General features: G+C 45.1%; 1 protein-coding gene across 2 annotated transcripts in view; it reads right to left on the bottom strand.

Moving 5' to 3' along the window:
* Positions 1-991: 991 nt before the first annotated feature.
* The window catches only part of smyd3 (SET and MYND domain containing 3), a 750592-nt gene continuing 725487 nt past the window's right edge, over positions 992-26096 (bottom strand). For both annotated transcript variants that reach the window (XM_052013009.1, XM_052013010.1), the window contains 2 exons: positions 5417-5525; positions 992-2015 (listed from right to left, as the gene is read on the bottom strand). In XM_052013009.1, the coding sequence (XP_051868969.1) occupies positions 1908-2015; positions 5417-5525 (217 nt within the window). In that variant the 3' untranslated portion in view covers positions 992-1907. The remainder of the gene's footprint in view (positions 2016-5416; positions 5526-26096) is intronic.

Genomic DNA, 26096 nt, shown 5'->3' with positions numbered 1-26096 from the left:
CTGGTCCAAAGGCAACTTCCAACCATGGGGATCAAGAGACCAGCTCACCACCAGCTTCCCCAGAGCTGTTAAGGGTGGGATTAGAAATGTTGATTGTGTTAATGATGCCCAGGTCCCACATGTGAATTAAAAAGTTGTGAATCAGATAAGTGATTGAAGGGAAGATATACCACGGGGTAATGGTGAAGGAGCAGGAGAGTGAGAGTGAAAGACACTGGGCTCTGGGGATTCTTCCTTCTCAGTCAGCCCTTTGCCTCTTCTATCTATCACCCCTCAGCTTTTTACATCACTCCCTTTCATCCCCTCTCCCCCACCTGCCTACCTTCCCCCCTCACCTGGACTCACCGATCACCTGCCTGTGTGTGCTCCTCCCCCTCCCCCAACCTTCTTACTCTGGCTTCTGCCCTCTTCCTTTCCAGTCCTCATGAATGTTGGAAGATACTTGGGAATAACTCCCATGCTGCTCTTTGAAACAGTGCTATAGCATCTCTTCTATCCACCTGACAATGCAGACAGGGACTGGTTTAAGGTCTGATCCCTCAGTGTCACACTGAAGTGTCAGCCAAAGCCCTGATGCCACAAACCTGCCCGCAACAATCTCAGGTCAAGCAGTTGGTGATCTTTTACTGCAAGGAAGGAGGGCTTAGCAATAAAAACAACAGAGATCGTGGGTTTTGTAAATAACTGCATGAACAAAGGGATGGGCAAATGACAGGTTAAACCTCAGTTCGGGTGGTGTGGCCAGTTTTAGGCACTCTGCTTTGGGGGCAGAAAAACCTTAGAAAGATGATACCAGGATTGAGAGGCTTTATGCCAACTAGAAGAAGAGAAGGTGGGATTCCTCACTGTAGATCCTGAATTACATGGAGTTCTGATAAAGGTTTTCAAAAACGTGGGGTTTTATTGAGGTCTCTTGACTCCACTTAAACCCTTCATAACCTTTGACCATTCATAATTTTGACCATTCACAAGTTCAGAAAGAAATGGACAATCACACACTATTGTTTATTGAAGTCAAAGTACGCAAACAGAAAAAGGGGTTATATCAGGTCTCAGAGCCTTCTACCTTTGGCTGGTTTGGTTCTGCCTCATCCTCAAAGAGACCTCATCTCCATGATGTCACGGAGGCCAAGGAAGCTTTCCACCAGTAAAGCCCACAGCTCCTCCCCAAAGAGAAACCTAAACTGAGTCAATGGGATGGGATTTAAGCAAAGTATATGGCTGTGTAATTCAAATGTGTTGAAAGTCCATCCACAACCCTTGTGGACTGTGTTCGCTCAGTGTCTGCTATCCCAATGATGGATGAGATGTTTATACCTCACAGTAAAGTTCAATACAATCCATTTGATCTTCTTGGGTTAGTCCAGTTTTAAACAACTACTGAAAATAAAAAAAAAACTGCTGATGCTGGAAATGTATAAGAGAAACAGAAACTGCTGGAAACACTCAGCAGGTCAGGCAGCATCCGTGCAGAGAAAAGCAGTGAACGTTTCAGGTCTGGGATCCTTCATCAGAACTGGTGAAGGGTCAGTTCTGGTGAAAGGTCCCAGACCTGAAATATTAACCGTTTTTGTTTTTCTTTCCACAGATGTTGTCTGACCTGGTGAGTAGTTCCAACATTTTCTGTTTTTATTTAAGCAACTACTTCTCTCTTCCTTTGTTTTGGTCTAGCATTAAGGCAACCCTCAGACATCAAGGTATCTGCACATACAAGTAGATCTGCACAACCAGTTGCATGCACATATGCAGGGTCACACTTGCAGGTGCATGTGAGTGTGCACACGCGTGCACACATTTACACACACACACACACACACACACACACACACACACACACACACACACACACACACACACACACACACACACACACACACACACACACACACACCGGCTGGCATTGACATCTACTCCAGTCTGCTGTTGAGTTCCGCCTCACAGTCTGCCAGAAGCTGCAGCAGGTTGCTGGTCAGGGGATGTTCCCTTCCATGGGTCACCTTCAGAACGTCAAATGCCTGGCAGGAAGAAATAGAACAAATCAGCTTGACACTCAGTTCCCGTGAACACAGCCCACTTCCAGCTCCCTTCCATCTCACAGTTCGTGACTCCTTCCTTGAACAAGGTGACCGGGTCGTACAAATTCCACCTTGTAGTAGCAATAAGTCACTCAACAGCCGTTTCCTCTATCTGCTTGGGATCAGACTGCCAGGGCTGAGCTCTGCAGAACCGTGTAATGTTATGCAAATTTATACCTTAGCATGCAGAGCGGCAAGAATAACAGTTAATAATGTGCCTGCTGCATTTCTAAACACCATATCATTTTGTTTAGCACATGATGACAGAGAATGTGTTTGAACTATTGGAATGTAGCACCATACAAACATGAGAACAATTGTAATAAATCCTAATTTGTTGCTATGTTAATGGCTTTCAGTTTAGCAGAGTCTCATCCAGAGCAATTAACACCAGAATTCAATCTTCACAATGACAGGATAAGGGAGAGTGACTGAGACAGGAGCAGCAGTCCATTTCCCTCAAAGACTCAGGTTACATGCGGTGTGCTGAGATTCGATAATGAAGGTCAGTCAGCTGGTGGTGACTCGATTAAGGGCAAGCTTCGAGGGAATCGAGAATTTGTGAGTGGTGTTTTAAGGGCTGCATTTCACAAATCAATCCATTTGTATTCACCTCGGCTCAGTAAATTCCATTCTGCTTTCACTATAAGGGATCCCAGGATCTTCTCCGGGGTTTGGGATCTCGCTGACCAGTTTTTCCTTTGCTAGCCACAAACCAGTAACTTCTAATTCAGTAGGTAAAAGTTGAGATTTCCTTCGAAGAGGTTTATGGAAGAGAAGCAGTGGATTTGGACTGGTATGTTCTGACTCTGTCATGGAGGGGCTTTCAGACTGATCCCACTTCCCAGTGTTGGTCAGTGACTGTGTAAATTATAGCTCCAAGTAATCATCTCTGTTTTGTTTAAATATGATCAGGGTTTCACTTTCACCACCCTCTCAAGCCGTGAGTTCCATCTCCCTCTGGGTGAAATATATTCTTGACTTCCCCCATTCCTTTTGCCAGTTAACTTGACTCAATGCCTCATTACCGACCTGTCTCTGGTTCTTCCCATCCACTCGGCTTCTCATCATTTTATACACTTCGATTAAGTCTGCCCTCGGCCTCATCTGTTCCAAAGATAACAAGCCTTGCCCAGTGAATCTTTCCTTGTGACTGAACCACCCTAACCCTGAGAGCTTTCTCCTAAATCTCTCCTGTACTGATCCTGTTCTGTTGACTTCTCGAGTTTGGAGTCATCATATGGTACTGCAGCCTGACCGTTCTAGCACCCCAGCTGCTGTCTGTGTGGAGATCTAACAACGTTGTACATTCCAATAAAGTCATCCTTCATACTTATTACTCTAAGGAATAGAGTGACTGCAAAAACCTGCAGAGAGTTGTGGACACAGCCCAGCACATCACAGAAACCAGCTTCCCCTCCATGGACTCTGTCTATATTTCTTGCTGCCTCGGTAAAGCAGCCAACATAATCAAAGACCCCACTCACCCCAGACATTCTCTCTTCTCCCCTCTCCCATCGGGCAGAAGATACAAAAGTCTGAAATCATGTACCACCAGGCTCAAGGACAGCTTCTATCCCGCTGTTATAAGACTATTGAACAGTTCCCTAGTACAATAAGATGGACTCTTGACCTCACAATCTACCCCATTATGACCTTGCACCTTATTGTCTACCTGCACTGCATTTTCTCTGTAGCTGTGACACTTTACTCTGCATTCTGTATTGCTTTACCCTGTACTACCTCAATGCACTGTGCAATGAATTGATCTGTACGAACGGTATGCAAGACAAGTTTTTCACTGTACCTTGGTACAAGTGACAATAATAAACTAATTCCAATTCAATCTCTCCTGATATGATATGCCTGCCATCCCAGGAAACAGTCTGGTGAATGTTTATTGCACTGTAACAAGTGTGTTGTATGTTAGGTAAAAAATGATGTTCCAAGTGTGGTCTCACCAAGGCCCTTTCTAACTTCAACAAAACATCGTCACTCTTGTACTCAAATTCTCTTGCAATAAAAGCCAACATACCATGTGCCCTCCTAACCTCTACTGCACCCGCATGTTAGCTTTCAGTGACTCGTGTACAAGGACACCCAGGTCTCTTTGAACATTAACATTCCCCAGGCTCTCAGCATTTTTGCTTTCTCTACTGAAATGCATACTGTCACATTTGTCTGCAATTCAAAAGCACTTCATGGGCTGTAACCTGGTCAAAGACATCCTGAAAGGGATGCAGAAGGTGCTTTACAAATGTGAGTCTTTTCACCGTCACCGGAATGCACGACCTGAAAGAGTGGTGGAAGCAGGTTTGATTGGAACTCTCGGAGGACTATCAGGCATGTTTTCGAAGAGACCTAATTTGGAAAATTGTGGGGAAAGAGCCAAGGTGTGGAACAAAATTGGACTGGTTTCTCGAAGCAGGACGCAGGATGATGGGCCGACTGGCCTTTTTTTTGAGAAGAGTCGCAGTATCAGAAATGCAGTGCACAGGAAGAGCCCACCATGTTCATGCCACCCAAAAACAGATTTTAGATGGATCCGACTTCATATCCCTCTTACCTTTACAAGACAAGTTTTTCACTCTACCTCGGGACAAGTGATAATAATAACCAATTCCAATTCCGATTCCAATTCCAATTCCAATTCAATCTCTCCTGCTATGCCATCCCAGGAACCAATCTGGTGAATCTTTGTTGCACTATAACAAGTGTGTTGTATGTTAGGTAAAAATGCTAAACTTCTAAATGATGTTCCAAGTGTGGCCTTACTGCTCAATTGTCATCTAGGGGCTGATTTTAAATATAATAAGGCTGTCCACCTCCACCACACTTTGAGATCAGGAGTTCCAAACAACTAGCTGAGCTGAAAAAGAGAATTCTTCAATTCCCCTCTAATCCTTCCATCAATTAAAGAACAGACCATTCCTGCTGATAAACAAAGCAGGGACTTCAGTGGAAAACACGGTGATGCTGGAGGAACTCAGTAGGCCAGGCAGCATCCATGGAGAAAAGCAGGTGGTCAACGTTTTCGAGTCAGGACCCTTCTTCAGGACCCGAAACGTTGACTGCCTGCTTTTCTCCATGGATGCTGCCTGGCCTGCTGAGTTCCTCCAGCATCATCGTGTTTTTCATCTGGATTCCAGCGTCTGCAGTCCTTTGTTTCTTGAGGAGCTCAGTGGGTCAGGCAGCATCAGGAGGGCCGGTGCTGAAGGACTTCAGGCTAATGGAATAGGCAGCAGGTCGAGGATCGTGAAGAGTGCACTGGACCAGAAGACTGCCTGGCTCCTTCACGGTAAAAGAGAGAGGCAATGTAGCTCCCCTGGGGGCTCACTAACCTGCTTTAGAGTGCCCAATGCTTGGCTCAGCTTCCCTTGGTGATGTTGCAGCTTGCCCACCCTCATGAGCTGCACTCCTCTCACGGGATGTGGACCAGCGTAGTACAACCTGAAAACAAAGACAACACCAGACTGAGCCACTGGACAACGGGACAGGAATGGTTCATTAATCACAGAGCACAGAGCACAGAGCAGCACAGGAACAGGCCCTTCGGCCCACTATGTCTGTACCCAGCATGATGCCAATTTAGACTGCACATGGTCTATATCCCTCACCGAGTCAGTGACAGCCATCAGCCACCCATTTACACTAATCCTACATTAATCACATCTTTTATTGCCCCCACATTCCCATCAGCTCCCCCCAGATACCACCAATCACCGACACACATCGAACATAGAACATAGAACAGTACAGTACAGGAACAGGCCCTTTGGCCCACGATGTCTGTGCCGACCATGATGACAAACTAAACTAAACCTATCTGCCTGCACGTGGTCGATGTCCCTCCATTCCCTGCCTGTTCATGTGCCTGGTTAAATGCCTCTTAAACATTGCTATTGTATCTGCTTCCACCACCTCTCTGGCAGTGCGTTCCAGGCATCTGCCACACTCTGTGTAAAAAAACTTGCCACGTAAATCTCCTTTAAACTTTCCCCCTCTCTCCTTAACCCTGTGCCTTCTAGCATTTGACATTTCCACCCTGGGAAAAAGACTCTGACCATCTACCCTATCTCTGCCTCTCATTATTTTATACACTTCTATCATGTTGCCCCTCAGCCTACAATGCTGCAGAGAAAACAATCCAAGTGTGTCCAACCTCTCCTTATAGGTCATACCCTCTAAGCCAGGTGAACCTCTTCTGCACCCTCTCCAAAGCCTCCACATCCTTCCTGCAATCCGGTGACCAGAACAGCATACAATACTCCAAATGAGGCCTAAATTCCTCCCAGATTCTATCCCTCACCTGCACACCAGGGGCAGTTTACAGCGGCCAGTTTACCTAACAACCTGCATGACTTTGGGAAGTGGGCGGAAACCAGAGCACCCAGGGGAAACCTTCCAGTTCACGGGAACAACGTGCAAACTCCGCACAGACAGCACCTGAGGTCGTGATCAAACGTGGGTCGGTGGAGATGTGTGGCAGCAGTTCTGCTGTGCTGCCCTGTGCCGTCAAGCCCACAAACCTACAGATATCCCGTGTTACTGTATCCCCTCCACTCTTCCCCACAGATGCTGCTGGACTGTCAGACCTCTGCCAGTGATGAATGGAGCAGCACCAAAGAGCTACCAGCACTGAAGCCAGGATAATACCAGGAATATACAGACTAAGTCCTCCTAAATCTATCCATGTATCCACTCTGTACACTTGCTGGCAAACTGTTACATCATTCCTGTCTGGGAAACTCTTGAGATCTCTGTCTGAATCCCAAAGTACCACCAATTTGATAAAACGAATATTGTTAATAACGAACAGGCTCCTTGCTGATTGACATTTCTCTCCCATGAATTAGATTTCCTGAATTGATTCTTGTATTTATTAAAGGACCAGCAATAAGGTGGGAGAGATGACTGTGGCAGACATTGCCATGGTACTGCCCTGGTGATGTGTTGGGATGGGGTTGGGTGAGTGATAGGATGCCCCTGGACACTTGCTTTAGATTGTGCCTTTTAGGCTGTTCCGATTGTTGCTTCAGTAGGGGTTTGCATGTGTTCCTGTGTCCTTGGGCCCAGGGTGTTTTAGCCAGGGTCCAATGAAAAGGAGCTGATTCTGGGCAGCACTCTGCCAAGCAGGATAAAGGAAGGAAGGAAACGAGAGTTGTCAGTGAACTTGGACAATGGCTTCAATGGACCAAAGGTCTTGATACCACCAGTTAGCAAGATAGAAGAAAGGCCCAAGGTCATGTTCAGCTGTGGCAATGACACCCAAAGATCAAGAACCATGTCAGGCCCTACAGGGTGCATAGAATCAGAATCAGAATCAGGTTTATTATCACTTATATGATATGAAATCTGTTGTTTTGCGGAGCAGTACAGTGCAAAGATAAAAAAATACTATAAATTACAAAATAAATAAATAGTGCAAAAAAAAGGAATACAAAGGTAGTGTTCATGGGTTCATGGAATGTTCAGAAGTCTGATGGTGGAGAGGAGAAGCTCTTCCTGAATTGTTGAGTGTGGGTCTTCAGGCTCCTGTACCTCCTCCCCGATGGTAGTAATGAGAAGAGGGCACGTCCTGGATGGTGAGGGACCTTCTTGAGGTACCGCCTCTTGAAGCTGTCCTCGATAGTGGGGAGGGTTGTGCTCGTGATGGAGCTGTGTATGAAGTGTAAAGGCAGTGAAGAAACAAGGGGGAGGAGGGTGATCAAATCTTTAAGTCACCTCAGGGAAGAAAAAACAGTCAAAAGTCAAAGCTGAGTTCATTGTCATATGCAGAAGTACGTGTATGACTTACCTGGTGCAGCATCACAGGCACATAGCATCAAATACACAAAATTCATAAGAGAAAACAAACATAAATTATGCACAATTTTCACAAGAAAAAAAAACACAATTAGAACAAAAAAAAACAATGTCCATTGTAGTGTAAAGTGGTCATAGTGTTGCTGTACTGAGGCATTGATTAGGGTTGAGCAGGTTGGTTCAAGAACCAAATGGTAGAGGGGAAGCTGTTCCTGAACCTGGTGGTGTGGGACTTCAGGCTCCTGTATCTCCTGCCCAATGGTAGTTTTGAGAAGATGGCATGGCCCGGATGGTGGGGATCTTTGATGATGGATGTTGCTTTCTTGAGGCAGCACCTCATGTAGATATTACCAGTGGTGGGGAGGTGAGGCTGGATGAGATGTCCCCTTGGGTTTGTACACTCTCCCCACTGAACTTACCTCACCCTTCAGCCAGCACACCCATAAATTGCCACAGCCTTGCATTATTCCCTCAGCTGGGAAGTTGAAGGCGCCAATGGGCATGAGGAACATGGCACTTTTCCTCTGTGATTGGCCCTTTCGTGAAAACAAAGCGCTTCCCTGGGAACGGTTGAGCGAGTCAAGGTTGGAGAGTTGTCTTGTTTCACCAGAGCACCGCTCACTCCTGATGCTGAGCAGCTGTTCCCTTTAAACCTGAGCAACCACATGCAAGTGGAGACAGCCAACAGGTTTAATGGCCAGCTGCTGCACGACTGCTCCGATGATTGAAGGGAAAGATCAAAGCTCACAAGGAGAACACTTCAATGATTCCAGTATGGAAAGCCATTCCTGCAAAAGATGACTTTCCAAACTCACAAACCCTCCGTCCACAGGAACAGCCCCAGCACTGGGAACAGCCTCAGTGGTACAGAGTACTGGGCAAGCCTCAACTGGAAACCGAATCCCTGAGATGACAAACTGTCCCATTAGTGAAGACGTTACAACTGACCAGGGCAATTCCTAGAATGAAGAGCTCTTGGTATGGTAAGACCAGTAGTAATAAGTACATGATGGGCACTGGGATGGTGAATGGGTGATGATGGACCCAGGGTCTAGAGAATGGGTGATGATTACCCTGGGGTATGTGGGTGACACTGATGAATTTCAGGGGATGGGGGATCTGAGTGTGGTATTTAAAATAATATTTGACCCAATAGATGAAGAATAAACTGTCCCTCTATCAAAATCCAATCCAGCAGAAATATTCAGACACAAGGATTGTAACAATATGGGCTTAGAGCCTGAGGAGACTGTTGATGCAATGTCAACAGTGGTATTTGGAAAGAAATGTCAAACTTCAATTTGGAAATACTAGATTTTGAGAAATGTGACTGAAAGGATAGTGGTTGCCAGGCTAATAGAATGGACCCAGGATCTTGGCTTTAGTTGGCATTAGTGTGTGTTTGTGTTAGTGTACGTTTTTGTTAGTGTTAGAGTGCGATAGTATTCGTGTTTTTTGTTAGTATTAGAGGTCTGGAGAATGGGTGATGATGGACCCAGGTAAGCCAAGAATAGATCTTGGCTTTGAAGATGGACAGTTCATTTGGATGGAAATTAAAAAACAAAGCAAGGCAAAGGAGCACAGCAGTAGGAGTGGTGTATTGTCCCCAAATATTAGCCGCACTACGGGACAAGATATAAATCAAGAAATAATGGGGAGTTGCAATAAAAACTAGTGTATACTGGGTTAATGAAATTAGAAATGGTGGCTATGTGAATGAATTCACAGAATGTATTTCAGATAGTTTCCTTGAACAATATGTTATGGAGTCAACCAGGGATCAGGCTTTCTTGGATCTGGTAATGTGTAACAAGACAGATTTAATAAATGATCTCAGAGTAAAAGATTCCCCAAGGAATTAGCAATTGCAGCATGAGATAATTTGGCATTCAATTTCAGAATGAAAAACTTGGCTCTGAAACAACTGTATTGCACTGAGATAAGTGAAATTACAAAGACATGAGGATAGAGGTGCTGGGCAAAGACATTAGTGGGTATAGACAAGCAGTGGCACACATTTAAGGAAATAATTCATGACTCCTAGCAAAAATATATCCCAATGAGGGGAAGAGATTCTAAAGGAGAGGGAGGGAAATTTAACCAACCATGGCTATCCAAGGAAGATAGGGAGGGTATGGAAGCAGAGAACACTTGAGGAGCAAAAGTTAGTGGAGGGCCTGAAGAGTAGGATAAATTCAGAACCTAGCAAAAAAAAACAGAACATAAGTGGAGGGAAATGAATGAGAAATATAAAATCTGACAATAAGAGCTTCTTTAAGTACATTAAAAAGAGGTAAATGTGAATGCAGGCTTGAGAATGAGGCAGGGGACATAGTTAAGTGGAACAAGGAAATGGCAGAGGAGGTAAACAGATATTTTGGATCAGGTAAAAGAAATATTCCATTAATACCAAAAAAATATGGAGGGCATGGAATTAAAACAGTATCAACATCACTGGAGAACTGGCATTAGGCAAACTAATAGGACTAAAAGTTGATAAGTCCCCTGGATTTAATGATTTGCACCCCAGGATCCTAAAAGAAGTGGTTCTAGAGATTGTGGATGCATTGATTGTAATCTTCCAAAAGATTCCAAGAGGTATTGAAGGATTGGAAAACTGCCAGCATGATACCCATATTCAGAAAGGGTGGGAAGCTAAAAGCGAGTAATTATAAGCCAGTTAGCGTGATTATTGGAAAAATGTTCGGGTAATTTATTAAGGAGGTAATAGCAGAACATTTAGAAAGTCATAATCTGATAAAGCATGGCTTCATGAAGCGGAAATTATGTATGACAAAGTTATTAGAGTTCTCTGAGGAAATATCATCCATAGTGGTTAGAGGTGAACCAGTGGATGCAATATATTTGGATTTTGAAAAGTGTTCCACAAGGAGCAACATTTGTCCCCCCCCCCCACCCACTCCTTTGTCTTCCCTTATTCCTGTGGCTCCCTTCCCCCACCTCGATGACCTGCCCATCTCCTCTCCTCCCCTCCCCCATCCTTTATTCCATGGTCCACTGCCCTCTCCTACCGGTTTCCTTCTTCTTCAGCCCTTGGCCTCTTCTACCTATCACCTCTCAGCTTACTATATCTTCCCCTCCTCCCCCACCCACCTATCTCTCCCCTCGCACCTGGACTCACCTATCACCTGAACTCACCTGTCCCCTGCCTGCGTGTGCTCCTCCCCCTCCCCCCATCTCCTTATTCTGGCTTCTGCCCTCTTCCTTTCCGGTCCTGATGAAGGGTCTCGGCCTGAAACGTCGACTGTTTATTTCCCTCCATGGATGCTGCCTGACCTGCTGAGTTCAACATTGAACACAGAACATTACAGCACAGTAGAGGCCCTTCGGCCCACAATGTTGTGCTGACATTTTATCCTGCTCTAAGTTCTATCTAATCCTTCACTCCCACATAGCCCCCCCATTTCTCTATCATTCATGTGTCTTAAATGTCCCTAATGTATCTGCCCCACAACCTCTGCCGGCAGTGCGTTCCACGCACCCACCACTCTCTGTGTAAAAAACTTACCCCTGACATCCCCCTTATATCTTCCTCCAATCACCTTAAAGTTATTGTGTTAGCCATTGTCGCCCTGGTAAAAAGTCACTGACTGTCCACTCGATCTATGCCTCTTATCATCTTGTACACCTCTATGAAGTCACCTCTCATCCTCCTTCTCTTCAAAGAGAAAAGCCCAAGCTCACTCAACCTATCCTCATAAGACATGCTCTCCAATCCAGGCAGCATCCTGGTAAATCTCCTCTGCACCCTCTCTAAAGCTTCCACATCCTTCCTATAATGAGGCGACCAGAACTGAACACAATACTCCGAGTTCCTCCAGCACTTTTTGTGTATTGCTACAGAAGGTTACTTTGCAAGGTAAGAACTCATGATGTTGAAGGTATGGATAGTGGACTGGCCTGTGAGCAGCAAGCTGGGAGTAAGGATATGGGGATGATTTTCAGGTTGGTGACCTGTAAAAGTGGGTTACCATAGGGATCAGTGGTGGGACCACAGCTGTTAACAAAATATTTTGATGATTTCAAGGAAACAAGTGCATTTACTGGTGGGTAGTATGGGTGATGTGTAAGTGGGGTTGTGAGGGCCAGTGTGAAGAGGATACGAACAGTTAACAGACAGGCACTGATGCATTGAGTGAGTGGGCAAAACGTTGGAAAATGTGAGGTTGTTCACTCTGGAGGGAAACGTGATAAAACAGATTATTATTTAAGTGGAGAAAGAGCTGAGAGCTGCAGTACAAAGGGATTTATGGCCCCTAGTATTTGAAGCAGAGAATGTTAGGATGCAGTGCAGTAGGTATTCAGAAAGGCAGATGGATTGCTGGCTTTTGTTTCAAGGGAAGACAACTGTACAAGGTGTTGTAAAAGTACATCAACAGGACCCCGTATTCAAGGAAAGGGCTATTATCATTGGAGACAGTTCAGGGAAGGTTCACTAGGATGAGGGGAATTGTCTTCTGGGGAAGGGTTGAACAGTTTGGGTTTGTACTCATTGGAGTTTAGAAGAACGAGGGGTGACCTTATTGAAACATGAAGATTTTTAGGAGGATTGACAGGATAAATGCCCGGGTTATGACAGAGCAGGAAAGTGGGCTAGTGGAAGGTTGAATCAGCCATGACCTTATTGAAAGGTGGAGCAGACTCAAAGGTCCAACTGGCCTACTTCTGTTCCTATTTCTTATCATCTTATGGCAAAAGGGCTCCATAGACCAATGACTGACTCCTCTTCCAATAGGGTACAAGGAGACTGGGTTAATTTTCACGGTGTAAAACAGTGGACAGGACCAGATGCCCATCCAACAACTCGGCCAATTTTCATTTCTGCTGAAGTTTCACCATTGACTGAGTGAGCCCTCTCTGACTTGTTTGGATTAATACAAAAGGTTATCTTCGAATCAATTCAACTTCTGTCAGCCTAGATGGTCCATCCATTCAGGCCCACAACACCCACTGCTTCACACCCCCTCCATCACAATGCAAGGCACCCACTTTAACATCGGAGCGTGGCGACTCGTTGCAAGCTGCTCTCTGCAGGTCCACTCATTACTTCTATTATAATCATTCCACTCTTTTAAAATTATATTCTTTGACTCTAAGAATTACTAATAATATTCTTTTATTTCTCTGTAGTAACACTTTATTCTGCACTCTGTTATTGTTTTACCTTGTTTTACCTCAATGCATTGTTGTAATGAATTGATCTGTATGAATGGTATGCGTTTGGTACATGTGACAATAATAAACCAATTTACTCATCGGCTGCTTTCAACTCCCACCATATTCTAACACAGCAATGTCCTAAGCCCATCGTGCCTGTTGAACCTGTCAACATGCTATTGAACGGTTCTGTTATATGTTGAGATGGACTCTTGACCTCACAATCTACCTTGTTGTGACCTTGCACCTTATTGTCTACCTGCAATGCACTTCCCTGTAGCTGTGACACTTTACTCTGTACTCTGTTATTGTTTTGTTTTACCAGTACTACCTCAATGCACTCTGTACTAACTCAATGTATCTGCACTGTGTAATGAATTGATCTGTACAAACAGTATGCAAGACAAGTTTTTCATTGTACCTCGGTACAAGTGACAATAATAAACCAATACCAATAATAGGTTAAATCACTGCATCCTTTTCCTTTCTAGTTGGCCATTGTCCATTTCTACCATCAAAGATGAAGGCAATGACTTTCAATTCCACTGCAACCTACATGACCTTGGTGTGACTTGCAACCAATGGAGTGCTTTAGTAATGTAGTCTTTGTTGAAATGTAGGACAAGTGGGAACCAAACTGCCTTGGCAAGCATCCACTGACAGCGATGAGACACAACACCCATCTCAAGAAAACAATCAGGTGTTCAGTAAACATCTCTTTCAACAGTGCTGCACTCCCCCGATAGTGCACTGGTGTGTCCATCCAGGTTTCTGTGTTAACTGTCTGGAGTGGGACTTGAACTCACAATCATAGAGAATCAGTGAATCATACTGCACAGAAACAGGCCTTTTGGCCCACTGAGTCTGCACTGACTATCAAGCACGCACTTAGACTAATCCTATTTTATTGTCCCGACATTGTCATCAACTGTCCACAGACTCTGTCACGATTGAATAGTGGAGCAGACTGATGAGCTGAATGGCCTAGTTCTGCTTCTACATCTTATGGTCTTATTCTGCTGCTCACCTACACACTGGGGGCAACTCATAACGGCGAATTAGCCTACCAACCCGCACGACATTCTCTCTTCTCGCCTCTTCCATCGGGTAGAAGATACAGGAGCCTGAGGGCACGTACCACCAGACTTAAGGACAGCTTCTACCCCACTGCGATAAGACTATTGAATGGTTCCCTTATACAATGAGATGGACTATGACCTATGACCTCATGACCTCACGATATACCTTGTTGTTACCTTGCACCTTATTGCACTGCACTTTCTCTGTAGCTGTGACACTTTACTCTGTACTGTTACTGCTTTTTTTAACTGTACTACATCAATGCGCTCTGTACTAACTTGATGTAACTGCACTGTGTAATGAATTGACCTGTAAGATCGGTTTGTAAGACAAGTTTTTCACTGTACCTCGGTACAAGTGATAACAATAATAAACCAATAATAAACCAATAATAAAACCGGAGCACCCGGGGTAAACTCACATGGTCACAAGGAGAATGTGCAAACTCCACACAGACAGCACCAGAAGTTAGGATTGAACCCAGGTCGCTGTAGCTGTGAGGCAGCAGCTCCACTACCTGTGGCACTGTGCTGCCCAATCTTCTGGCTCAGAGGCACATCTACTAAAGTAGGCTCTGCAACCCAGAGATCTTTACAAGATAATTCTATTTCAGCACTGAAGAGTACTGTTCATAAGGCCTTACTTGGTGCCTGAAGCTACCAGGCCCTATTCTGTTTTAATGTGGTTAATGGAATGGTTTAGAAGCTTTTAAATTGGGGAGTCTCTCAAAAGTCTTACAAATTCAATGGTTACATCAAATATAAATCCAACTATTAAATTAAACTATGTTCACCTATTTACAGAGGATACTTTGTTATTCTTCTGACAGCTTCTCTTGCTTCCTCTCCCACGGACAGTCACTTATGACATCTTTTTGCCTCTTTTGTACTTAAGCTAGCTTGGCCTTTATATGTAATACAGATGTCAGTTTTATTCAGTCCATAGAGTGTGGCTCGCTGTGGTTGGGAATAGAATGGCAGATCAGAATGTGCTACTGTAAAGGAGTTAAAGAATTTCAGAGTTTAAAAGAGAAGTCGACTGATTGAAGTGAAAAGGATCACACATGTGGGTTGAAAGGTGGGATTAAAGCAGTATCAAAAATCAAAAGAGCCATACAACTGCATTCTTTATCACTTCCTCTCAACTGGTAGAGTAACAGCACTTAATTCTGTCATTGATATGAGATTGCTGCTGCATGCAGACAGCCAATTAAAGAGAAACACAACCCCACTTCAATAAACGTCCCAAGAAGCTTTGGTTTTAACCCTTCTAGCCTGAGTCGCGGTCAAGGTTAAAATCAGGCTTGTACATTTCTATAGTTTATTTAAACAAAAGAGGTTGGTGTTTTTGCAATGCCTTTCAATCGTTCAAAAACACTTGGCTATGCTTAAAAAGCATAGTCAAAAAGCATAGTCAAAAAGCATAAACCTTTTGGTGTAGGCACTATTGTAATGTAGGAAATGTGCACAGCACAAGAAGACAAGATTATAGGAGCAGGAGTAGGCCATTCAGCCCCTCAAGCCTGCCCTGCCATTCAACATGATCGTGGTTGATCAATGCTGGCATCAACTCCTCTTCTGTGCCAGCTCCCCATAACACTCAGTTCCTTGATCCTTCAAATATTCATCTATCTCCACATTATTTTCTATGCAATGATCCAGTTCCACCATCCTTGGGGGCAGAGAATTCCAGAGACTGGTATATTGATAAATTAGTTTGTTATTGTCACATCTACCGAGGTACAGTGAAAAATTTTGTTTTGCATGTCATCCATACAGATCATTTCAGCACATCAGGGCACCAAGGTAGTACGAGGGAAAAGCAATAACAGAATGCAGAATATTAGTGTTACAGAGAAAGTGCAGTGCAGGCAGACAATAAGGTGCAAGGCCATGACAAATACATTCTGAGGTCAAGAGTCCATCTTATCGTATCATTCAGTAGTCTTATAACAGTGGGATAGAAGCTGTACTTAAGCCTGGTGGTACGTACTTCCAGGCTTTTGTATCTTCTGCCCGATGGGAGTGGGTGGGTAGGTGGCGTCTTTGATTATGCTGGCTGCTTTACCGAGGCAGCGAGAAGTGTAGACAGAGTCCATGGAGGGGGAGGCTGATGTGCTGAGCTGTGTCTACAACTGAGAAAAAAATTCTACCCACCTCAGTTTTAAATGACCATTATCTTGAAGCTATATCCCCTTGTTCGTGACTCTCCCATGAGTGGAAATATCTCAACACCTACCCTGTCAATCCCCCCTGAGGATCTTATAAATTGAAGAAGGTCATGGCTCATTCTTCAGACCCTGCCTGGCCTCTTCTAGACAGGACGGTGTCCATAAACAACAATGTCACTGGTATTGATCAGAAAAACTATTTCTGTGGTAGCTTAAGGGATGAATAATGGCCAATATACTGGAGAAAAGCTCCCAGCTCTTCTTCAGAATGGTGGTATGTAATATTTCCGACCCAGCGAGGGGGCCTCACTTTAATGCCTCATCCTAAAGAATAGACCTCCAGCCATGCAGCAAGCCTGCAGTGCTGCACTGGAGAGTCAACCTAGATGGTTGTGCTGATGTTAGTGAAGTGGGATTTGAACCTGCAACCTTCTGGCAGGAAGGTGAAAGTGGCACGCAGTGAGTCATGAGCTGCTGTGTCACGAGAATCAATAGAAGCTAAACACCACTGGCAGCGAGGAGCAAATGAAACGTAATTCAAATCATTCACAGATTAGGCAGCATTAGTGAAGGAGAAACGGTTACCATTTCAGGTCTGGGAGCTTTGATCAGAACTGAGAAAGAGAGAAACACACTCAGCTGCTTAGACTAACTCACTTCTCTCTTTGTTTTGATCGGGGTACCAGTCCCACGAAGTTAATTGTTTCTCCACAGATGCTGTCTGACCTGGTGAGTGATTCCAGAATTTTCTGTTTTTATTTCAGATTTCTGGCATCTGCAATTTTTTTTTGATTTTGATTTTGATTTTCAGTCAGTTCCTTCCTTGGGGCTTTGGTCTGAGCTCGTTCAGAGTTCTTCACAGAGGTTACACATGAAGAATGAGACTGATTCATCACTGGTATTTTGCAAATGTGATCTTACTTTCCCAAAAGGGGTAATTTTATCTCAAATCACTGGGGAGGAATCCCCCAGGTATGGGATTGCTCACTGTTGACTTCAGTGGAAAGCACATAGAATGGTAGATCAAGACCACAGCTTACAATGTCCTTTGCTTGACACAGAATCGGCCAATTACTTCCGTTTGATCATTCTTAAAACAGAATTTGGCACATAAAGTTGACCTAAGATTGAAGTGTTATTTCTGATGAATATGTTTGAACAGCAAATCCCACAGAGAGGTACTAGATCTGATCTCTTGGCACTGAATTTCCAACATTAATGGCTGCTTGGCTCATGCTTAATTATGAATCAAAATGTTATAGGAGCACATCTTAATTTGCACTGACGCCCATAATCCAAGCTGACACTTCAAAGATGAAGTGCTTCATTGCTGACAAGCTCCTTTTTAATACAATGCCAAACCAAGATTATGACCATCTTCTCTGCAAAGACACTTTTCTAAGTTGCAAGGGGTCCACACTTCACCATGGCTACCAAAAAAGATCAGCTGGTCATTTATCATTATTGCTGCTGGGATCTTACTTTGTACAATGTAACTGCACTGTGTAATGAATTGACCTGTATGATCGGTTTGTAAGACAAGCTTTTCACTGTACCTCAGTACAAGTGACAATAATAAACCAATACCAATAACAATACAAAGTGGCCGTGTATCTGTTTACACTCAAATAGCATTGGTATTGGTTTATTATTGTCACTTGTACCGAGGTACAGTGAAAAACTGTCTTGCATACCGATCGTACAGATCAATTCATTACACAGTGCATTGAGGTAGTACAGGGTAAAAACAATAACAGAATACAGAAAAACATGTCACAGCTACAGGGAAGTGCAGTGCAGGTAGACAATAAAGTGCAAGGTCATAACAAGGTAGATTGTGGGGTCAAGAGTCCATCCCAATGTATAAAGGAACCTTTCAATAGTCTTATCACAGTGGGATAGAAGCTGTCCTTAAGTCTGGTAGTGCATGTCCTCAGGCTCCTGTATCTCCTACCCGATGGAAGAGGAGAGAAGAGAGAATGTCCCGGGTGGGTGGGGTCTTTGATTATGCTGGCTGCTTCACCAAGGCAGTGAGAGGTATAGACAGTGTCCATGGAGGGGAGGCTGGTTTCCGTGATGTGTTGGGCTGTGTCCACAACTCTCTGCAGTTTCTTGCGGTCCCGGGCAGAGCAGTTGCCATACCAAGCTGTGATGCATCCAGATAGGATGCTTTCTATGGTGCATCGATAAAAGTTGGTGAGTGTCAAAGGCGACATGCCAAATTTCTTTTGGCTAACTTAATGGCTGTGAAACCCTGTGGGAAGTCTGGCAGAAAGTCCAATGTAAATACTTTCCCTTCATGTTAAATACGGAAACTCACCCTTTGGTGGACTGTCTGCCAGAGCACAAAACCATACCTCACTGAAACCAGAGTACCTGACTCTATAGTCATTGAGTTACACAGCATGGAAACAGGCCCTTCGGCCCAACTCGCTCATGCCAACCAAGGTGCCTACCTGAGCTAATCCCATTGGCCTGTGTTTGGCCCATGTCCCTCTAAAACTTTCCTATCCATGTACCTGTCAAAATGTCTTTTAAACATTGCAATTGTTATTAATTTGTCTTTAATGCTTCCTTAACTGGAGATGTTATTGGCATGAATCAGATTATGGCAGTAATTCCAAAGACACTAGTTCAGGAGCTGGTTATTGGGTGAATTTGTTCTTGGATTTGTCTTTTAGAATGCTGGAATGTTTTGACAGGATGCCTGCTATCAGCATACCTATAGGGTACCAGATTCTCCCACTGCCTCACTAATCAACGTCACAATGTTCTCCATGGCTCGGTGACAGCTCACTCACGTTCAGAACGTTGTGCCTGCAGGTCCTATTTCAGAGACTGGAGGACACAAATCTAGGCGGACACCCCAGTGCATTGACAACCGTTGGGGAGGATGGGGATACTGTTTTTCAAAAGGGTCACGAAGCTGAGACTTGATCCACTCTCAGAGGTGGATGTTAAAGATCCCTTGGCGCTATTTCAAAGGAAAGCAGCAAAGGTATCGCCAGCAACAAACAAACAGTGGAGGAACTCACAGATCATTCACCTGCCTCTGTCTCCCAACTCCAACCCCCTCCCCTCCCCTACCCCTCCACCTGTCCGTCATCCTTCACCCCTCCTCAGTCAACCAATCACCTCAGGCTCCTGTTTTACCACTCACCCTTCACCTCTTTAAGATATCTTTATTATTCACATGAACATCTAAAAACACACAGTGAAATGCATCTTTTTGCATAGAGTGTCCTAAGGGCAGCCCGCAAGTGTCGCCACGCTTCTGGCGCCAACGTAGCATGCCCACAACTTCCTAACCCGTACGTCTTTGGAATGTGGGAGGAAACCAGAGCACCCGGAGGAAACCCACGCAGACACGGGGAGAACATACAGACTCCTCACAGACAGCGGCAGGAATCGAACCCAGGTCGCTGGCACTGTAATAGCGTCACGCTAACCGCTACACTACCATGCCTACTGGCATCTCCCCTCTCAGTCTTGATGCGGGGTTTTGACACGAAACGTCAACAATTCCTTTCCCTCCCACATATGCTGCTCGACCCATTGAGTTCCTCCAGCAGATTGTTTGTTGCTCCAGATTCCGGCATCTGCAGTCTTTTGTATCTCCAAAGATATCACCGGTGTTCCGATCAATATTCATCCTTTTTCCCAACATCAGATCTTCCACCCATCATCACATCACTGTTTGTGGGAGCTTGCTGTGCGCAAACTCCCTTGCTCTGTTTCCTTGATTACAACAGTGACTACACTTAGGAAGTACTGAATAGGTAAAAAGGTATTAGGAGAGGTAAGTGAAGTGCACAGGCTTTTCCCCTCCCTTCTGAGATCCGAGGAGACAGTCAGGGCAAAATCCCACTGAATTTGGCAGCGTCTAGTTCTGAAAGGGATAGCAGATTTGCTGAGAAGAAGGGACTGTGGGGCTCCAGACTATCTCGAGTATTCCTGGAGACCTGCATCCTGACAAGAAAGCTCAGATCGAAGGGTTGCCATGGAAACAGAATGCGATCTTCAGCAACCATGCTCCGTGAAATTTCTCTTTAAACCTGCTGACAAGCGCTGCAGTCTGGTGGGGAATGCTGTTGCGACTTATAATGAGAAATGGTTCACTGCTCCAGATTGTAGTGAGGAACTGAGGTTAATCTGCAGGACGGGAGGGTGTGAGATGCCTCCTTCAACAGGCCCACAATACTCAGTCCCCCAGAGCTTGGCGGCCTGAAGTTTATTGTCTCTTGTTTTCAATTATTTAGCGAGAATGATTAGAATGCCTTGGGGCCACCAGAGCAACAGTCTGCAGTGGTGTTACTGAGACTGCAGTCACACAAGTGGCAGAGAGTCTTCTCAGGAGTACCAGAGGCAGCTGGCAGGAATCTTCCCAGCTGAGGGCCGGGGTGGGAAGGGCATCTTGTTTGACGGACTCTGTACCAATTCAAAATTGGCACCTAAACTTGAAAGCTTCACACACCCACACACACACACACCCACACACACACACCCACACACACACCCACACACACACACACACAATCAGTGCAAAAAGAAGCGGAATAAATCTCTCCCAGAGTCATTCTTTCCAAGGGTGTGTGCCTGGGAGGAGGTCACTCAGGGCGATGAGAAGGTGATGGAAGGGATTATAAATCCACACCCTTGAGGTTCAACCCCTTTCCCCACTATCCATTCACCAGCCCTGTTGGTGTTGGAGTCATGGCAGCTCCACCCAACAGGTAGGAGGAAGCACCATCAAGGGGAGCAATTGGAGGATGGACCCGCTTGCCTTTGGTCGAAGGAAGAAATCTGGGCTGGGAGATCGGGAGACCTCCCTACCCTCCTTGAACTGCTCTAAGAGATTTTACAACAACCTGAGAGGGCAAAGATTCCCAGTTTAACGTTTCATCCAAAAGGCATTGTCACCAAGAGTGCCACACACGTTGCTCTGAGGATTGAATACAGGAGATTTAGGGTGCAGAGGAGATTTTACCAATTTTTATAGATACATCATAGAAAGCATCCTATCTGGATGCATCATGGCTTGGTATGGCAACTGCTCTGCCCATGACCGTAAGAAACTGCAGAGAGTTGTGGACACAGCCCAGCACATCACAGAAACCAGCCTCCCCTCCATAGACTTTGTCTACACTTCTTGCTGCCTTGGTGAAGCAGCCAGTATAATCAGAGACCCCACCCACCTGGGACATTCTCTCTTCTCCCCCCTCCCATCAGGCAGAAGATACAAAAGCCTGAAGGCACGTACCACCAGGATCATGGACAGCTTCTATCCCGCTGTTATAAGATTATTGAATGGTCCCCTGGTAAGGTAAGATGGACACTTGACCTCACAATCTATCTCGTTATAGCCTTGCACCTTATTGTCTGCCTGCACTGCACTTTCTCTGTAATTATAACATTTTATTCTGCATTCTGTTATTGTTTTCCCTTGTACTACCTCAATGCACTATTGTAATGAAATGATGTGTATGGATGGCAGGCAAAATAAAGTTTTTCACTGTACCTCAGTACCTGTGACAATAATAAACCAATTTAACCAATTTGTTTTGATATAGAGTTGTGAATCAAGGGAAAACACTATCATTGATCCCATCCAGACCAAACCCATCTGTTTTACAGTGGAGAATTAACATGAATGCCCTGATTCAGAAATCTGACCTATTTAGAGCTTTGTCACCTAGATATCACAGAGCTTCACAACATCACCAGCCTGCCCCACAGAATGACTACCTCCTGTTTCTCTGACAGTGGATATAAAATGGGGGCTGGTTCCTTCTATTAAGTGGCCATCTTTCTATTCATACTCCTACAACAACAACTTGTATTCATACAGCATCATTAATGCAGTTAAACATTCTGAAGTCGTTCACTGAAGTGTCATCAGACAATAGATGCTGGAATCTTCCATAAAGAAGTTCCATACAGCTTTCATAAAGATGTTTTTGGGCAAATGACCAACACTTGAATTAGTGAGGAGTGTCTTAGGTGAGGAGAGAGAAGGAGCAGGATGGAGGGGTTTCGGGATGGTGGTCCTAGAGTTTAGGGCCTCAGCTGCTGAAGGCAGGCCATAAATGGCGGAGCGATTAAATTTAGGGGTGAATGGAAGAGTGGGATGGAGGAATACAGATATTTCAAAGGGATGTCAACCAGGGCTGGATTTTAGGAACCTATAAACAAGGATGAGTATTTTAAAACCGAAGCACTGCTTAACTGGGAGCTGGTGTGGGTCAGTAAGCACAGGGGTGTTGGCTGAAAGGGCCTGTGTATGGGTTAGGACATGGGCAGCAGAGTGGCAAATAACCTGAAGTACACAGAGAGCACCCATCACGAAGGGCCCTCAACATCTGGGACATGCCCTCTTCTCGTCACTACCATCGGGGGGGGGGGGGGGGGGGGGGAGGTACAGGAGCCTGGAGACCCACACTCAATGATTCAGAAACAGCTTCTTCCGCTCCACCATCAGATTTCTGAACGGTCCACAAACCCATAAGATAAAATATCTTTATTAGTCACGTGTACATCGAAACACACAGTGAAAAGCATCTTTTGCGTAGAGTGTCCTGGGGGCAGGCCGCAAGTGTTGTCACACATCCGGCGCCAACATAGCATGCCTACAACTTCCTAACCCATACGTCTTCAGAATGTGGGAGGAAACCAGAGCACCCGGAGGAAACTCATGCAGTCACAGGGAGAACGTACAAACTCCTTACAGACAGTGGCCGGAATTGAACCCGGGTCGCTGGTGCTGTAAAGCATTATGCTAACCGCTACACTGTCATGTTGTACCGTGAACACTACCTCGTTATTCCTTCTTTTTGCACTATTTATTTATTCTTGTAACTTATGGTAATTTTATGTTTTTGCACTGAACTGCTTCCGCAAAACAACAAATCTTACGTCATTTAAGTCAAAGATAATACAGCTGATTCTGATCCTGATTCTGAGTGTTGGTCAATGGAAACTGTCCAGTGCAGGGGTAACCAATGTAATGAGAGCTTCAGGAGAAGAGGGGCTGAGGCAGGGGGTCAGTGGGGAGGTGTCCCAGAGTCCTGGGGTCCCGGAGGTCGAAACAGATTGTTTCAGTGTTGACACAAATATTTATTCCAAAGCGTATCTCAGGATCGAATACCTCTCGCTGTCTTGGTGAGGCAGCCAGCATAATTAAAGACCCCACCCACCCAGGTCATTCCTTCTTCTCTCCTCTTCCATTGGGTAGAAGATACAGGAACATGAGGGCATGTACCACCAGACTTAAGGACAGCTTCTACCCCACTGTGATAAGACTATTGAATGGTTCCCTTATACGATGAGATGGACTCTGAACTCACGATCTACCTTGTTGTGACCTTGCACCTTATTGCACTGCACTTTCTCTGTAGCCGTGACACTTCACTCTGTACTGTTATTGTTTTTACCTGTACTACATCAATGCACTCTGTACTAACCCAATGTAACTGCACTGTGTACTGAATTGACCTGTACGATCGGTATGCAAGACAACTTTTTCACTGTACCTCGGTACAAGTGACAATAATAAACCAATACCAATACCAATACCATTGCTGCAGGGAGATGTCGAGACCAGCAGTGGTATCGGTGGAATTTGTGACACTGACTGAACATTCTTCTCAATATCAGTTGGAGGAAGTTTCTGCTAACATTTCCCCTGCCGTGCTTTGGGGTCAAACTGTGTGTTAATCCCAACGGATCGCCTTTTGGCAATTCAATCTGAGCTCACACAGGAAGGCTGGCCAAGGAGGTGAGCTATTGGGAAAAGGCATTGAGGGAACCAGAGGGATCAATGGGGGTCATTATCACTTCAGGTGAGAGTGTCAAACAGATTAAGCTGTCGGCTGTACATCACACTGATATTAATTCCTCTGAAGTCTGTGGATCAGATATCCTGCCCCAGTGAGTCAACATTAATGAAAATGTTGCAAAAGCTCCATAACTCTTTCACACTGTTGCTCAAACACAACATGACTCCCTGGTGCCCTGTAGAAAGAAGTTCTGTGGTGGGTGGGAGGCACACGGGGTAAAGAAGAGGAATGATTTTAGTGACTTGTCTCTGGACTTAATGGAACATCTGCAGCAGGAACATCAATCATTCATTACATTGAGTGATCATCCATTCTGACAAGCGACTCAGAGGAATAATCTGGCTGTCTCATTCACAGGCAGGTTGAAAAAATAAGAGGCAATTGTTTCAAAACTTCAGAACACAATATGCAATCTAATTTAATACATACTGTAATAAATTAGATTATCTTTAAGATGTAATATATATGCTGGTTTAATTTCAATTTTTTGTTCACAGCCCTTGCAAATATATTTGCTCCTCTGTCTCACCAAATGGCTGCCAAGTCCTGGCTAAAGGACTTTGCAGTGGTTGGCACAGGTCCACGGACCGGCCCACTGATCACATACTTCAATGCCTCTCCCCTGTAAGGCTACAGCTGGACCAGATTCACCTGCAGCCACCGATGGACTTGCTCGGTCAACCTGTCAGGCAGGAGTTCAAATCCCACCCTGTAAGGCTGAAGATCTGAATGCTATTTTCAGAAATAAAAGTTAGGAAGTAAAAAGCCGGAAAGGATGTCAGAGAGCTGTAAAAATATGTGAAGGAATACAACATAAATACCCAAGTTTCCCTGCCATCTCTCGGCTGAGCCTCTTCAGCCAGTTCCCCCAGCCCATGATGGTGAACCATGACCTTGCCACCCCTCAGCAGCCAATCGCGAATCCCTCTGATAACCTCTCAAGGTCTCAGTTCTCACAGCTAACGTTCCCAGCCGAACCCGCTCATCTTCAGATGAGGTGGTCTTTACTTGAAGGGAAGTGGACAGTGGGGTGCTCCAGATGGCCTCCTCTTCATCAGTGAGACCGGATGCAAACTGGACGACCGCTTTGCTGAGCACCTTTGCTCCATCCTCATCTCCCGGTGGCCAGCCATTTTAATTCTCCTACCCATTCCCACACCAACATGTCTGTCCTTGGCCTCCTCCACTGCCAAATTGAGGCTAAACGCAAACTAAAGGAACAGCACCTTACATTCCGCCTGGGCAGCCTACAACCTGGTGGTATGAACATCGAATCCTCCAACTTCCTGTAACTGCTCCCCTTCTGTCCCTTTTGTCTCCCTTCTCCCATCACCATGTCCCTTTCCCCTCGTCCACACCCTCCATCTGCCCATCACCCTCACACTCCTCCCACTGGTTCCCATCCCCCACTACTCCCCTCTGCCCACCCCACCTCCCTCCCCCATTCCATGCTCCACCTTCCCCTCCTATCAAATTCCATCATCTGCAGCACTTTATTTCCTCCACCTATCACCTCCCGGCCATTCTCACGCTCCCCTTGCCTATCTGCCTATCACTCTCTCCTCTCCTGGATCTACCTATTACCTGCCAGCTCTTGCTCCACCCCTTCAACCACCTTTTTACACTGGCTGTCTCCCCTCTACTTTTCAGTCCAGATGAAGGGTCTTGACCAGAAAAGTGGACTGTCCATTATAGATGCTGCCTGAGTTCCTCCAGCATTTTGTGTGTTGCTCCAGATTCCAGCATTGGTATTGGTTTATTATTGTCACTCGTACCGAGGTACAGTGAAAAACTTGTCTTACAAACCGATCTTACAGGCCAATTCATTACACAGTGCAGTTACATCAAGTTAGTACAGAGTGCATTGAGGTAGTACATGTAAAAGAAACAATAACAGTACAGAGTAAAGTGTCACAGCTACAGAGAAAGTGCAGTGCAATAAGGTGCAAGGTC

The sequence above is a fragment of the Pristis pectinata genome, chromosome 3, assembly GCF_009764475.1.
Source record: "Pristis pectinata isolate sPriPec2 chromosome 3, sPriPec2.1.pri, whole genome shotgun sequence".
In the NCBI taxonomy this organism is placed as follows: Eukaryota; Metazoa; Chordata; class Chondrichthyes; order Rhinopristiformes; family Pristidae; genus Pristis; species Pristis pectinata.
This window is presented reverse-complemented; position numbering and strand designations above follow the sequence as displayed.